Source organism: Copidosoma floridanum, unplaced genomic scaffold (assembly GCF_036245765.1).
Source record: "Copidosoma floridanum isolate Cflo_tuat_1 unplaced genomic scaffold, Cflo_Japanese_pri ptg000019l, whole genome shotgun sequence".
Taxonomy (NCBI): domain Eukaryota; kingdom Metazoa; phylum Arthropoda; class Insecta; order Hymenoptera; family Encyrtidae; genus Copidosoma; species Copidosoma floridanum.
The window spans coordinates 21,450,503-21,464,839 of NW_028321896.1; the positions used below are offsets into that span (position 1 = coordinate 21,450,503).

Genomic DNA, 14,337 nt, shown 5'->3' on the forward strand with positions numbered 1-14,337 from the left:
TAGGTAGTATAAGGTAGTAGAATAACACAAATCGTCAGACGAGTGCACATATGCACGAGTATACGTGTGCAATCACATCACGTGGAGGGACGGACGAGAGAGAGCACTATCATAATAATATCATTATAAATAGGTAAGCAATCATAACAACAACAACAACAACATACATGTGTACCATTATACGAGAGCAAAATATCGTCGTCCAATTCTGATAGTTTAACATAAAATTTAATGTATAAAAGGGGTAAGTATAGTCCAAGGCAAGAGAGTTCGCTGGTGTACAGTAGCGAGAGCAATTTTCTTCTGCTATACTTATTATACGTGTATAGATACCATACTCGACCCCGGCCGGGCCCCTATAGCTGATGCATGCTGCAGCACTTCAAGAAGAGGAATTCTCGTCTGTTGAGCATTGAGCATCAGCTTCTACAGTAAAGGTGTGCGTGCGTGCGTACTTATATATGTATATATACATCCCGACACTCTCGGTTCTCTCATTTCTCACTCTCTCCCCCCTTTTTTCTTCTCACATACATATTTTCCGTCTCTCTCTCTCTCTGTGTGTGTGTGTGTGTGTGTGTCACTCCTCCCGGTTTAGCTGTCGCCCGTGCGTCCGGTCCGCTATATAAAAGTGTGTATATATATGTGTATATACGTACCTACTCTGTCTCAGAGTCTAAGCAAAGATGGACACCTATTACATTCATGTACGTATATAATATTATATCCTCCTCTAGTTTTTCCTAACGCCTGATTTTTCTTCCTTTTTTTCCTCTACGTCGCTGACGCGTGCGTTCCTACTTTATTTTATCGTCTGTTTAGCATCTATAAACTTTCAATGCCGATTTTTCGAAAACTGTAGGTATAGGCACCGTAATGTACGTATACTTACGTACAGTCGAGTTGAGTGGAGGCCGTTTAATTCGTTGAGCGGGAAATTCAAACATTTAATTCCTATTGGCTGATTCGATCACGAAACCTCTTTCATTGGTCAATTTTATACTTGCCGCTCAACGAATTAAACGGCCTCCACTGTACCTATGGCTATATGTGTATGCGTATTTCATGTTATACACACACACACATACATCACGTAGGTCTTTTAATTGAACTTACACTGGGCTCGGTTAAGTAATAATTGGCAATTATAAAGTTTGCAAAACAAAAATATCAATATCCATATTACGCCTTCGTCCCGAAATTTCCATTCGCGAAATGTCAATTTTGCACTTATGGGTATATAATATATATATATATATATATATATATATATATATATATATATATATATATATATATATATGTACATACCTAGGTTGCTTTACAAACTTTTCGAGGATGATTGCAGGTAGGTATCGCGGGGCAGGCTACGTGCAAACAGTGAGCACAGTACATAATATAATATATACACGTATATACAAATACCAACTCCTACGCCAACGCACATAAGATATTCAAATTTCATTAGCGCGAATATTAAAGTAGACAGTATGCGCCGAGTTAATTATCGGTCGATACCGAAAGAGAGAGAGAGAGAGAGCCAACAACAAATCAAAATAGTTTGAAAAATACCTTCTTTATACATAGGGATGCATTCTGAAACGTCTCTTGCAGCAAGGAGACAGATAGAGAGGAAAGTATAGGAGGGGTAATAGACGAGAGATGCAGTATATTTGACAAGCAGCCGCGGTCAAAGGGAAATAATATAGGCACAGGAGGTAAGTAAGTACCTCGCTCGAGGCTGCTCTGCAGAAGTCGAGGTGAACGAGCCGCCAACGCGTGATCGCGACGTGGCCTTGACTGATAAACAATTTTTCTTTCTCCCTCCTCCCTTTCACTGTTAGTACGTATAGTTACTACCATGTACGCGTAAATATGTATATATATATATATATATATATATATATATATATATATATATATATATATATGTGTGTGTGTGTGTGTGTGTGTGTGTGTGTTCAAAACGACATCTGCAGCTACGACGAAACATATATAAGTAAAAGATAGAGGTGGCAAAAATATAATATCACATGTAACAGGTACTCACACACACACACACACACACACACACACACATAATGTGTCACATTGGTACACCACACCACGGTAGTACGTAGACGTATACTATATGTACAGAGTAGGCGCTCATAAGTTTGGCCAGACTGTGGCGGGCGGACGAGTTGTTTAGTGAAAAATTGTCGAGTCTTGTATAGATTATATACGTATGTACACAAGACTGCTATATACATATAGGTGTACTGATTCTTCATTGCTCGTTGGCTTCCACCCACATCTACATCCACCAACACTGCAAAACTATAGGTACACCTACCCGCACACGTCTAGATATTACTACGATCACGGCCACGTGAGATCTGTTGAATTACTTATAGTACTCTAATGGCTATTTGCTGTATTATCTCGAACAAAGGATGAGACGAATACGCCGTTCCTGAGGCTTACAGCTGTACTTTTTTTTATTTTTATATATATATATATATATATTTTTTTTTACGGCAAGATGTGAGCACTAATATCAATCCGACGCAAGCAAATTCGTAAGCAATTTCATAAGTTATAGGTCGTAAGGAAAAAAAATCGGCGCCAATTTAAAGCCTTTAAAGCTTCGAGTATAGGATTATAGGTATACGAACCTATAGGTGGAGAGTTTTCAAATGTTATATGCGCAGAAAAGAGTATCTTATGTTTATACCATGTCCAGCAATTCTTCATTAAAGTATAAGTTAATCTTATTCAATTAAATTAACACTATAGTGGCTATAGACAATATTTTCGTATAAAAGATTGAAAAATTTGGTTTGCGTAACGTAAAACAACAAAATGTTTCCCGCGTAAAAAGTATCTTTGTTCAACGTATTTTTACAGTCCAGCGATTCTTCCTAGGTAACTGAATTTATGTTTTTACCGTTAATAGATTGTATAAATTGACATGGAAAAAAAAAAAATGGTTAAATTATACGTACGGGAGAAAAACAAAAAACGTAGAGAAAAATAACACATCCACAGAATATGGCACCGGTTTACAGTGAAAAAAAAAGTATGCGACGAATTTGGTATTTTTGTCAGCGGCACCGTTGCTCATAGGTGCGGTACCAGTGGATGAGATATAATAATTATTTAATGTAACAACAAAGAAAAATTACTCCGGTCGATCTAAGGGCTATAAAGTGCGAATTCACCATTTAGAGTACATACTTTCTTTAAACCACCATCGGGCATCCACAGTATCTCTTGCGCCCTCCTCCAACCCACCCTATCTCATCGTCTTTCGCAAACTTATTCTCCAGCCTTATATACACGTATACACTTAGCCTTTATAATATATAGTCATCCATCGGCAAAGCACAAAGCGAAAACTTGCGCCCTCGAAACCGAGATGTAAATACGAGGAAGGGGATGGTATACGGTAGAAAGAAACAAGGGATAACGTGTAGGTACGACTGTGTGCGTACCAAACGGGAAAGAGAATAGAAATGAAAGGAAGAGCGGCGGAGCACCAAGGAATAAGCCAAGGGTCGAGGGAGGAGAGATAAAAATAAGAGACGACGCGCCAATAGTATATTGTGTGCTGCATGCACATATACAGCCAAAGAGGCAGAGTGCGAGTGGAAAAGGATATGATGGAGGGAGAGGTAGAGAAAGGGTGTATCGAGGGGAGCCGCGCCGACTCCTACTACCACCACTCTTGTGAGCCATGTATACCTATACGGTGGAATGGTGTTGGTTATGCGGCGACAAGATATACACACACAAATACCTATATATACCATGTACAATACAAGAGGAGGGAGAAACAAGTCGACATTGTTACGGAATTGAATTTTAGGCCGCGGTCGCGAGCGTGCCGCTGATTACTCGGTGCAGCTACCTCTCTTTTTCCGTGTTTTTCCTTCCTCCCTCTCTTCCTGCATCCCTGCGTTGTTTACCCTCCCACTCCAATTATTTTTCTCTTCTCTCACCCTCACCCCCCTTATACCTACGGCACACGATTTCCCACAGTGACGCCGAACGAGCATCACGAGGGAAAAAAAAAAAAAGCAAGCTCCCAACGACCTGTTAAAGCGAATGTGGCACAGTTCGTGGCTGTTGCGTTTTTTGCCCGGTTTTCGCTTTCACTGCATGCATACACCTATACTAGTGGCCCACCACACTGCACCCATATAGCTTTCTGACCGAGCGAATTTCGACTGTACATGATGTGCGTATATGCATAAGGAACAATTTGCACGCGCTCTCTATCTCGCGTGCACCTGCGATGCAGTATACCTATATGCACACATCCCTGCCGCCTGTTTTTTGTTTTTTTTTTTTTAATTTCGCGCTCGAGACGCGATCATTCACGAGCTGCTGATGCTCCGAATTTTTTTCGGAGCCCACACACCTATTTGGTGTTGTAAGAGAACACGACCCTTTTCCTCGCTTTTCCCTCGTTTTGCCAGTACGTATAGACAGTGTGTCGGTGTAGCACTACTATAATATATATATACACATAGATTGATGATTACTTCGTAACAAGTCAGGTCCGCTAATCAAATGCACTCACGGTCACTTTCAGAAAAATAATTAATATAAAATTACCCAAGTTAAAACCTTTTCAAGTTTGTTTTTTCTTTTTATATTCGAAAAATGGTTTAATTATGCCCTAGTTAAACCTAGAAATAGTATCTTTTTTTTTTTAGATTACGAATTCCCACGTCATTATTTTAACACAAATAGTTTAGTCAGTTGTTGTAGCATGCACTGATTACCAATAACCCTCAAATGATAATTGTTCTTCATTTGATGAACGTACCAAAAAACGGAGTACAACTCTTTACTTTCTTACATACTAATGCATAGAATTAAGTTTTATGCTCAAATTAATGTCTTTCGAAAACTACTCTTTTTAACGATGATTCAGTCATTTGTGTTTTTTTTACTCTGGATAAATTTACAACAAATAAATCAAATTTCATTTGTAATGCGCGACAAAGAACAAGGTAACTAAATAATTAAGAAGTAACAATAGTATCGTAGGTACTGCGAACGAAGGTGCAAAATGCAAGTAAAGAGCAAATAAAAAAGGTTTAATCGGCGATAGGGACGTAACTCCAATTATTATCATGGTCGGGAATGCTTTTCCGACTATTGGGCCGAGGTTGATTTTTCATACAAGCGGAGGCTGTATCCATACATAGTGCACTTTCTTTTTTTTTCCTGCTCCCGCTTGTTTTATTCATTCGACGATGAATATCCAATTATAATACCTATATTACCCTGTAGGAGCAGCGCGGGAGCGGGCGCTCGCGTTGCCGTCATCAGAATGGACGATTTTTCGTGTCCTCTTCGTGCATCGCAGTAGAGCAGAGATATGTTGTTTTTTTTTTCGCGCATTAATTAGTCCACATCGTCGCATTCGGGAACCATTTTTATGCGTCGTGATATTATTTCGTTTTCTATTTATAATTTTACACTCAAATAAGTTATTGTCGATAGATTTAATGGTTCAATAGAGTATAGTTCATGATATAGTTTTCTTTTCACCAACTCATTGTAGTTAAAAGTGGAAGCCGACAAATAAATTTTTTTTTTCAAAAGCATTAAAAATATTTCAATGTTGAAAATTCTAATTTCCGTGAGTTTTCGGGATTGGCTTACCCAACGATTACTAGGTAAAAATATCGATAAAATTAAGTTGTAAAGGATTTGGGAAATGGGGAACTCACAATAGCATTGTACTGAAAAAATGAAAATTTTTTTTTTTATAAATATTTTTATTATGATTTTTTTTTTCATAAACAAAAATGTTCGCTTCGTTATCGTTTGAATATTTTTATTTATAAACAAACAATATTTACAATAAAATAACAAAACGTTTATTTACATCAATGCATTTGTTTTTGCAGTGTAAACAAAGATCAAAATATTTGGATAGAAAATATTAATCATACGTGTGTATTGGTATGCATGTGTGTATGTGTGTTATGGTATTTTGGTAGAAAATAATGTTATGTATTTACAAATTGTACACAAATAAGGAACTTATTTGTAAAACGCATTGGTATTGCATTTGGAAAAAAACATGTTTTTCAACTAGTCGCTCATCATCAGCATATTATTATTATTATTATTATTATTATTATTATTATTATTATTATTATTATAGTTGTCACTATAATTGTTACCATAATAATCATCGAATTCTTAAAAAGCCTACGTGTGTATTTACAAAAATATCCTCCTATACATCGAATAAAAAGTATATACACATTATTATTGCTATATTGCTGTTAAAGTACGCTTGAATAGTGGATGGAAAAAAAAAAAAAAAAAAAAAAAAAAAAAATCACGTCCATATGATTTGTATCTCACTTCGGCAGCGAATTCCACAGTATACTTGGGTACCTGAGGCTTCGCGGTCGCGGGAGGTTTATAGATAGAAATGAGAGGTGGGGGGTTGGTACACGGGTATAGTGCAGCGGTACGGGTGATGTAGAGGAACTAACCGCGGCCTCCCGACGACGAAGACGTGAGGCGCGCAAGAAGACTACTTACACGAAGGAGAAGAACGACGACGACGACGACGCAGGGAAAAGGAGGAGCTACCGGGGCCACGATGACTGGGGTCTCAGAGGCAGGGGGGCGAGCGGCCATCACCTATTGCGCTCGTGCTCCTCGCCGTGCAGGTAGAGCCGAAGATTGAGGCTTATCCTGAGCTTGTCGATCTTCTCGAGGCCGAACTTTGATATGCGCGTGCACCCGTAGAGATCGATGCACCGTAGCTCGGTCATGTTGTCGACGATGGCGGAAACGCTGCGATCGGTGAGCTTGCTGCACTGGCCGATGTGGAGGGTCTCGAGGGCCCGCTGGCTACGAGCGATCCTCGCTATGCCCTCGTCCGTGATCGGGCAAGCCGACAAGCCGAGGCACTTGAGATTGAAGAGGCCCTGGCTGATTTGCTGGAGCGCGGGATCGCCGATCTTGTCGCAAAACGAGACGTCGAGGCTCGAGACGCGCGAGCCACCCTCGGCGAGGTAAGCCATGCCGATCTCCGATATGCTGTCGCACGAGCGTAGATCTAGCTCGCGTAGGCTACCGATTTTCGCGACGTGCTTCATGCCCGCGTCGGTTATGAGGACGCAAAAGCTGAGATTGATGCTGCGCAAGGTGTCGCCGAGGCCGGTGGCCAAGTGGCGCAGGCCCTCGTCGCTCAATCTTTGGCAATCCTGGAGCCCGAGGTGCTCGAGCCTCGGGGTGCCGCAATCGTCGGCGGCCGTGCCCGCGAGAAAGGCAATGCCTTGGTCGGATACGTGCCAACAGCTGCGCAACTCCAGACGCCGGAGTTTCTTCAGGCCCCAGGATATCACGTGGAGGCCCATGTTCGTGATGTTGCTGCAACCGCCGAGCTCGAGGCGCTCGAGGTTACGCAACGCGTTGGCTATCTTGCCGAGGCTCGCGTCGGTTATGTTCTTGCATAGACTGAGATTCAGCTCCGTCAACGCGGGATAGCTCTGGCCGAGGGCGTTGTTCAGTCCCGTGTCCGACATGTTGTAGCAACCCGACAAGTTAAGACTTTGGAGCTTGGGTACCCCCCGAAACACGTCGCCGAGGCCGCGGCGCACGGTCAACGAGAGCACCTGGACGCGCTTGATGCCCCGCTTCTCCAGGCAATGGAACACGGCGCTCGCGTGTTTTCGCAGGTGGAGCTTAGCCTCGACGCCCCGCCAGGCCGAGCGCTGATAAGCCGCCTCTCGCCACACGCTACACACCTGGGCGGCCCGGCCCCGATCGCGCACCTCCAGTTTGCTGAATATCAACGCCAGGATTTCCGGGTACAGGCACGACACGTGGGTACTTGCGTTGCTCACTTGTTGCTGATACTGTTGATGCTTGTGCTGCTGATGTTGTCTTTGATGCTGTTGTTGTTGCTGCTGCTGTTGTTGCTGTTGTTGTTGTTGTTGTTGTTGCTGATGGCCATGGTGATGGTGCTGGCTGTTGTTGTTGTTGTTGTTGTTATTTAGCTTACCGAGGGCCCCTCGGGTCCTACGGCGATTGATGTCCAGAATGTGGTTGACCGAGTGACCGGTGAGGAGTTGTTGTTGTTGTTGTTGAAGCAGTTGGTCCTGGGTGAGCGAGGCGGCGGAAGCTCCGGCTGCTGCCGCGGGCCCGAGACTCGGGGCATCGGGATGATCCGCCTTAAATTTTTTGTGAGGCTGATGGTCCGCCAGCGTTGGATCGGCCGGCAGGCCAAGGTGCGGACGGTGCAATTGATAGCAATGTCCCGAGCGATGGATGAGGGTAGTGCCGTTACTCGGCGTCAGGCCCGACAACTTCGTCATCAGCTGGGGCTGCGGCGACGGCTGCTCCGGCGGTTGCTGTTCTTGCCCGGCAGCTTCTTCCATGCTATACGGGCTACCCCTGCTAACCACCACCGATGCTCCTGCTGCGAAGCTGACGTGGCCGAAGCCAGCCGCGGTCTCTTCACCCGATCCACGAGACTCGCGCTTTTTCGCTACTCTGTACTTACTCACGTACTTTGGGGGTGCGCTCAAACGAGGGGTATTATTTTTGCTGCCAACAGCCGCTTCCGTGTCACTCTTCGGTAACGGCACTTTTTTTCCGTCGCATCAAGCCTCGCCGCTACTGTCCTTTTTTTATTTTGCCGTCTTACTTCTTTTTTCGGAGTCGTTACCGGGGGGGGGGGGGGGGAGGAGGGCACTCTGCACAAACGCGTCGCTAATAAAACTACACGAAAGCAACGATTCTTTTATCGCAATACCTCACCACTTTTGTACTATTATTTTTTTATTGTTTTTTTCTTCTTTCTTTTCCACACGCGTACACGACCTATCGTTGAAATACATACACTTGGCTAATGTATAGATCGTTCGTAGTTATACCACTGTAACCATGGTTGTTGTTATTATTATCATTACTTTTATTGCCGTTGCTGTACTTATGTGTACGCGTATGACAATAATTTGCACACTGTTCTATACTAATGTATTTCCACGTCGTGTATACATCACCGATCACGGTTACTACTACGATCAACAAAAACAAAATAACAAAAGAAAACAACAAAACATAATATGTTATATCACTCGATGATATTATTATCACTTGTTATTGTAGTTTCGTTGCGATAAGCGTGAAACTTTGCACCCGACGTCCCAGCAAGCAGAATACACCAGTGGACATAACAAATGCGTATTGAACAATAACAACTATTATTATTATTATTATTATTATTATTATTATTATTTCAATAACAGCAGTAGTACTATATTAGTAGTTGATCAAGTAGTTTGCAGCACCAGGGAGGCGACAATGGTTTGTGGGTGAAAATGTTGTGCCAATCTCTGTTTCTTTTCTTTTTTGTTTTATTCTATGCACACAGCATCGCCAAGGTATGCGCGACGTCTGTCCTTGCGAGGGTCGATCGAGATACCCGTGGTAGCTCTGCTTCTCCCGCGGCTGTCGAGGAGAGTCTTTTTTTTTCTCGTCTCTTACGAAAGAGCGAGCCGTAGCTTTACGCTTTCAACGGCAGACTGACGAGCCGAGACTGTCGAGAGACCGTGTCTGCTGTGCTCTTCTACTGCTACGCTGCAGACTGCAGGTATAGGTATATACACCTATAACTTCTCCGCTCTCTTTCTCTCTGCTGCTCCCCCCTCCCCGCCCCGACGAGGACGAGATGGGGGTACTAGCATCAGCAGCAGTCCCTGGTGGCGCCTCGTCGCCGGAGCGAGTTTCGTTCCCGCAGCTGTTAAAAACAGCCGCCTACAGTGCCCGCAGCCGGGCTGGATGGCTCACCATCGTCAGCCACTTTTGAAGTAGCGTACACTCGCCGTACCTTGATTCGCAAACCGCGAAGTTTGAAGTCTTAAATTTTTTTATGACAAATAAACATAAAATATGATTTTAACATTGTTCAATAGTTGTTAATATGATAGTTGTTCATCATTATATTCTTATTTCATGGTTATGGTTGTTCTTCGTGTTTTAATACGATAAATTACTTCAAGAATTCAAACTTCGCGGTTTGCGAATCAAGGTACGGTGAGTGTACAACAATAATAGAGAGCTTGCCTGTCGCGCTGACAGGGGGCGGCTGTTCTTTTGATAGGTAGATGTAGGCACCTATACCTACGTATAAACGATATTCGTACCAACTCTCCATGCCTCTATATTTGTAACAACTTTTTTTAACAGTTACAATGACGTTAAGTATTTATCGCCGACTATTTATTATAGGCAAGCCTTGAATAGGGCACAAAGTGATTTACAGTCTTTCGACAAGATTATGGTTCATTTGGGATATCGGATGGGTCGATGATCATCATCCTTAGCTTTAAAATTGTTCTTGTGTTCATGTAAGATCGAGTTTCAAGATCACTGAGAATGACGATTTGGGTACTTCCATGTGCTTTATTGACAATCGTTCAAAGTTTTTTTCGAGAAATGTACTGCAACCAAAAGTTCTTTAGTATAAAAAAAATAAAATAAAAGTTAAAAAAATACACCTTTATTTTAAATGTATAAACAAGTTGGTCTCAATGATTCGTCCCCCTCTTATACGAAGTGTCAACAGGGACGCTACGACATTTAGGAAGCTGCTAGTTGCTTTTACTTATATATATATAGTACTCCCACTCATGCATTTGATTATAACAATGTCACGTCATATAGTGTGCATACAGGGGAAAATTGATCCACTACCTACACACACACATAATATAATTGATCAGATCAAAAGACTCAAATGTGTGAAATGTATAAACTGTTAAATGAACGTACCATAAGTACTAAAAAAAAAAAAAATTGTAAACATTAAACGGTCACAGAAAAACAAGCGTTACGTGTGGCATACAGCTTACATACTAAACATCACAAAATCAGGGATAGAAAAAATATTTTAAAAAAGGTGTTTCGTAGCAGCGTAGGACTTAGCTTGCAGCAGCAACACACACACACACACACACACACATAGTTATATATGTGCGTCCGTATATTATGACGAGCCAAAGCAGGCAAAATCCTCGAGGGAATGTTGAGTTGAGACGTAGAGTATTGTATATTTTACAGAGGCACGAGTGCCCAAAAAGGTCCTTGGGTCTCTTTCTCTCGCTGTTACCCTTCGCAAGGCATTCTCCTCCCCCTTTTTCCCCATCTCCTTCAAAATTAAAGTTTGAAAAAAAAAAAGGTATGCCGTAGTTGAAAGAGCTGATGCCGGGCTCTCTTTTTTGGATCGTAGCGATATACATGTCTACGTATACTATGTATAGAAATCAGTGGAAATTATGACGGGAATTACCCCAAAAATGTTTTTGTGATGATGTGAAATTACTTCGAGTAGTCACTTTGGGCTGGATCTGGCAAACATTATATTAACATGTGGTACACTTGTGCTGGGCGCGAAATTATGTTTATTTGCACTTTGAACTATATAGATACAGGTTGCGTTCCAAAATTCAAGTTTGTCAAGTAAATGATAGCGCTGCCATCGATGTCGACTGATCAATCAGCCGCAGCCAGCTGATGTGATTGATTTCGGGCCTTTTTACCTTTTTACCGTGTTAAGTTGAAAAATTGTTAGCTTCATAAATAAAAATTTTCGAATGAAATGAATTTTTTGATGAAAAGTGATATGTTTGTAGCACACGATTTTATATGTTATGCAAACGTCGACAATAGTGATGGACAATTTTTTAAATTTTTCGCTGAGGTACCTATAAGTCTGGTGGGAACATTTTTTAGCATCGAAAGTGACCAAACTAAGGAGGGAAAAAGGTGTCCCTTGAGCCAGGACATCGAGTCCCTGGTAAGTACGTACCGACTTCCATACTCCTTTTATCATCCGCTATTTATTCTTTCGTTTTGCTCCCACTGCCGTTCATTGTCCATGTCAGCGGCAACGGCTCTCGAAATGACATTGTGAATTTTAATAGGGCATACTGGGCATACCAGTACGGGAAACTATACTTTAAACTATGGCATGTTATTTGCACCCAAGAGAGTTGTAGACATACGCTCGCAAGGGGGGAGGGATCAAAAATACCTGTGAGCTCGTGGATCATGTATGGATGTAAACAAGAGTCGAATTATAAATGACATTGTGCCGAGGCAATAATGTTTCACAAATGGCTCTCTTGGCACGCGTGAACGGCCTATGCCTGTTATCTCGTCATGGCTCATCATACGGTCTTATTTTCGTGATTAGGATACGTATTATTTACCGTTTTGCTGAAATAATCATCAATTACGTGGATTGTCGCCTCGGAATGTACAAGCATAAAGGTCAAACGTTTGACGACCATAAGAATTTGTTTAAAATAGTATAAACTGCGAGGAGAAGATATTTGTTATGGGTATAAAAATATTGACTGAAACGCGGGCCAAACTTGTATGGATACTCAATGGAATTCCCCGCGATCCCAGCGGACTGGACGCCATTATTTGGACGACTCTTACGTTTAAAGTTGAAAAGGTATTTTGAGTTCCCGGAAGATAGCATTGAACATTTAGTGTGCCCCAACCCCCCTCCACGCAATCTTCTCGAGAAACCAAGTGTATGGGTGCGAGGTGCAGCACACCAGAGAATAAAGTAAAGGAGCGTTTGAGTTTTCCTGTGCGAAGGGCACGTTTCCATTCACGTCTCTGGCACGCCCCGTCGTTATATAGCACTTTCTTTCTTCCCCCTACAAGTAAGGATTCATAAGTATAGTCAAATCGCATCGTTTGGATTCGGACGGTACCAATATAGGTATACATGTACAGGTAACGCGTATACTGTACTGTATTGTACCCACTACAAGTGCATGGGTACCTACATCCCCTACATGACACTTGTGCGCAGAACGGCCCCGTGCTAAATGCTTTTTTTTTCCTTTTCACCCTGCACGACGTTTTTTCATAGCACAGCATAAGTATCTTACCTACACGCTTAGTCCACAGCACAGGACTGTTACAATGCCATATATACTAGTCACCTGTTGATACGTCCCGCGTAGTTCTATTGAATTGAATAAACCATTTTTTTTACCTTATTTCGCACGCAGGGACAACTTGTCCTCCACTGACAAGTATTGGGTAAATTATGAATTTTCGGCATCCCCTCGTGAGATTAGTCATTTGTTGATACATACATCTTTCTCCGAATGTTTAATCACGCGAAATTAACAAGTAATACTTTAACAGAAAAATGTATCGTGTCTGTGACATCAACTTTTAGGTGCACGACTTTGTTCATACTTTCACTCTTATAGAATTCAAATACATTTAAAACGTTTTACAATCATATTTTCATATTGGTTACCACGTCTCTCAAAGTTGTAACTATTAATAGTTAACTCCACCATAAGTAATTGTTTATTTTCATTTAAATTCTCTTGGGTTGTTGGTGATTTTTTTTTTATTCAACTTAGCTTTAACAACTATGTTGGTTTTTTTACTTAACTAAAAATTGCGTCACTAATATACATACATTGCAAACTAGGTATACATTGATATTTTATTATTTGGATTCGGAGGAATCATATTAGAAAATTTCGAGTTCTAATTAGACAAACATTTAATGCTCAATTTTTGGATATTACTGATTATATAATGTGTTATAACAAATCTAAATATATATATATATATATATAATATGGCAACTATATATTAAATATTTAAACTTCGACTAACTGGGTAACTTTTTTCAATCAATAACGTGAATTATGATCAGCGGTTACAAATTTTCGTCTTTTTACATTATACTAAATAGCTTATAAAGCTCTAGCAGTGGACAAGTCGCAATGCCTGTTTAAAAAGCAAAAGAATCCTGGGATAGTGATTCGAAACCATGTACAATATACTAAGAATAACAACTTTTTTGTTTATTAATAATGATAAACAGTTGGCTTAATAAAGTCAGATAAAGGTGGGCCTTAATTTTATTATTGCACAATGATTACGTATTCGAAAAATAAAAAATGATCGGCCTCTGCTCGATCGTTGCCGCATGTATTGAAAACATTTGACGTATAATAATATACATATAACTATTGTTGTCATCCTGCGTGTAACTCTATATAAAATATAGGCCAACTAAGCACCTTCTATATATATAACCTATACGTAAAGTGTATACAAGTATAGTATATACAACCACAATACCGTCCCACCGAGTTACCCAAAGTGTGACGATTAAGTGGACACTCCAAGAGAGTAAAGGAAAAAACAAAAACAAGTCGAAAGGGAGGAAAAAGGTGGAAAGTGCATTGGTGGTGGTGGTGGTGATGAGACGTGCTAATTGAGCCGGTCGGAATGAACTTGCGTAAGGGCTAAAGA

General features: G+C 41.2%; 1 protein-coding gene across 1 annotated transcript; it reads right to left on the reverse strand.

Annotated features, from left to right (window-relative positions):
• Positions 1-6,146: 6,146 nt before the first annotated feature.
• Ppa (F-box and leucine rich repeat protein partner of paired) lies at positions 6,147-8,693 on the reverse strand. The gene has a single exon (XM_014358836.3). The coding sequence runs from the start codon at positions 8,403-8,405 to the stop codon at positions 6,657-6,659; it is 1,749 nt and encodes a 582-aa protein (XP_014214322.2). The 5' UTR covers positions 8,406-8,693; the 3' UTR covers positions 6,147-6,656.
• Between the last annotated feature and the right edge of the window lie 5,644 nt (positions 8,694-14,337).

Coding starts and splice junctions, on each gene's coding strand:
- Ppa (XM_014358836.3), bottom strand. CDS start 8,405: ATGGAAGAAGCTGCCGGGCAAGAACAGCAACCGCCGGAGCAGCCGTCG.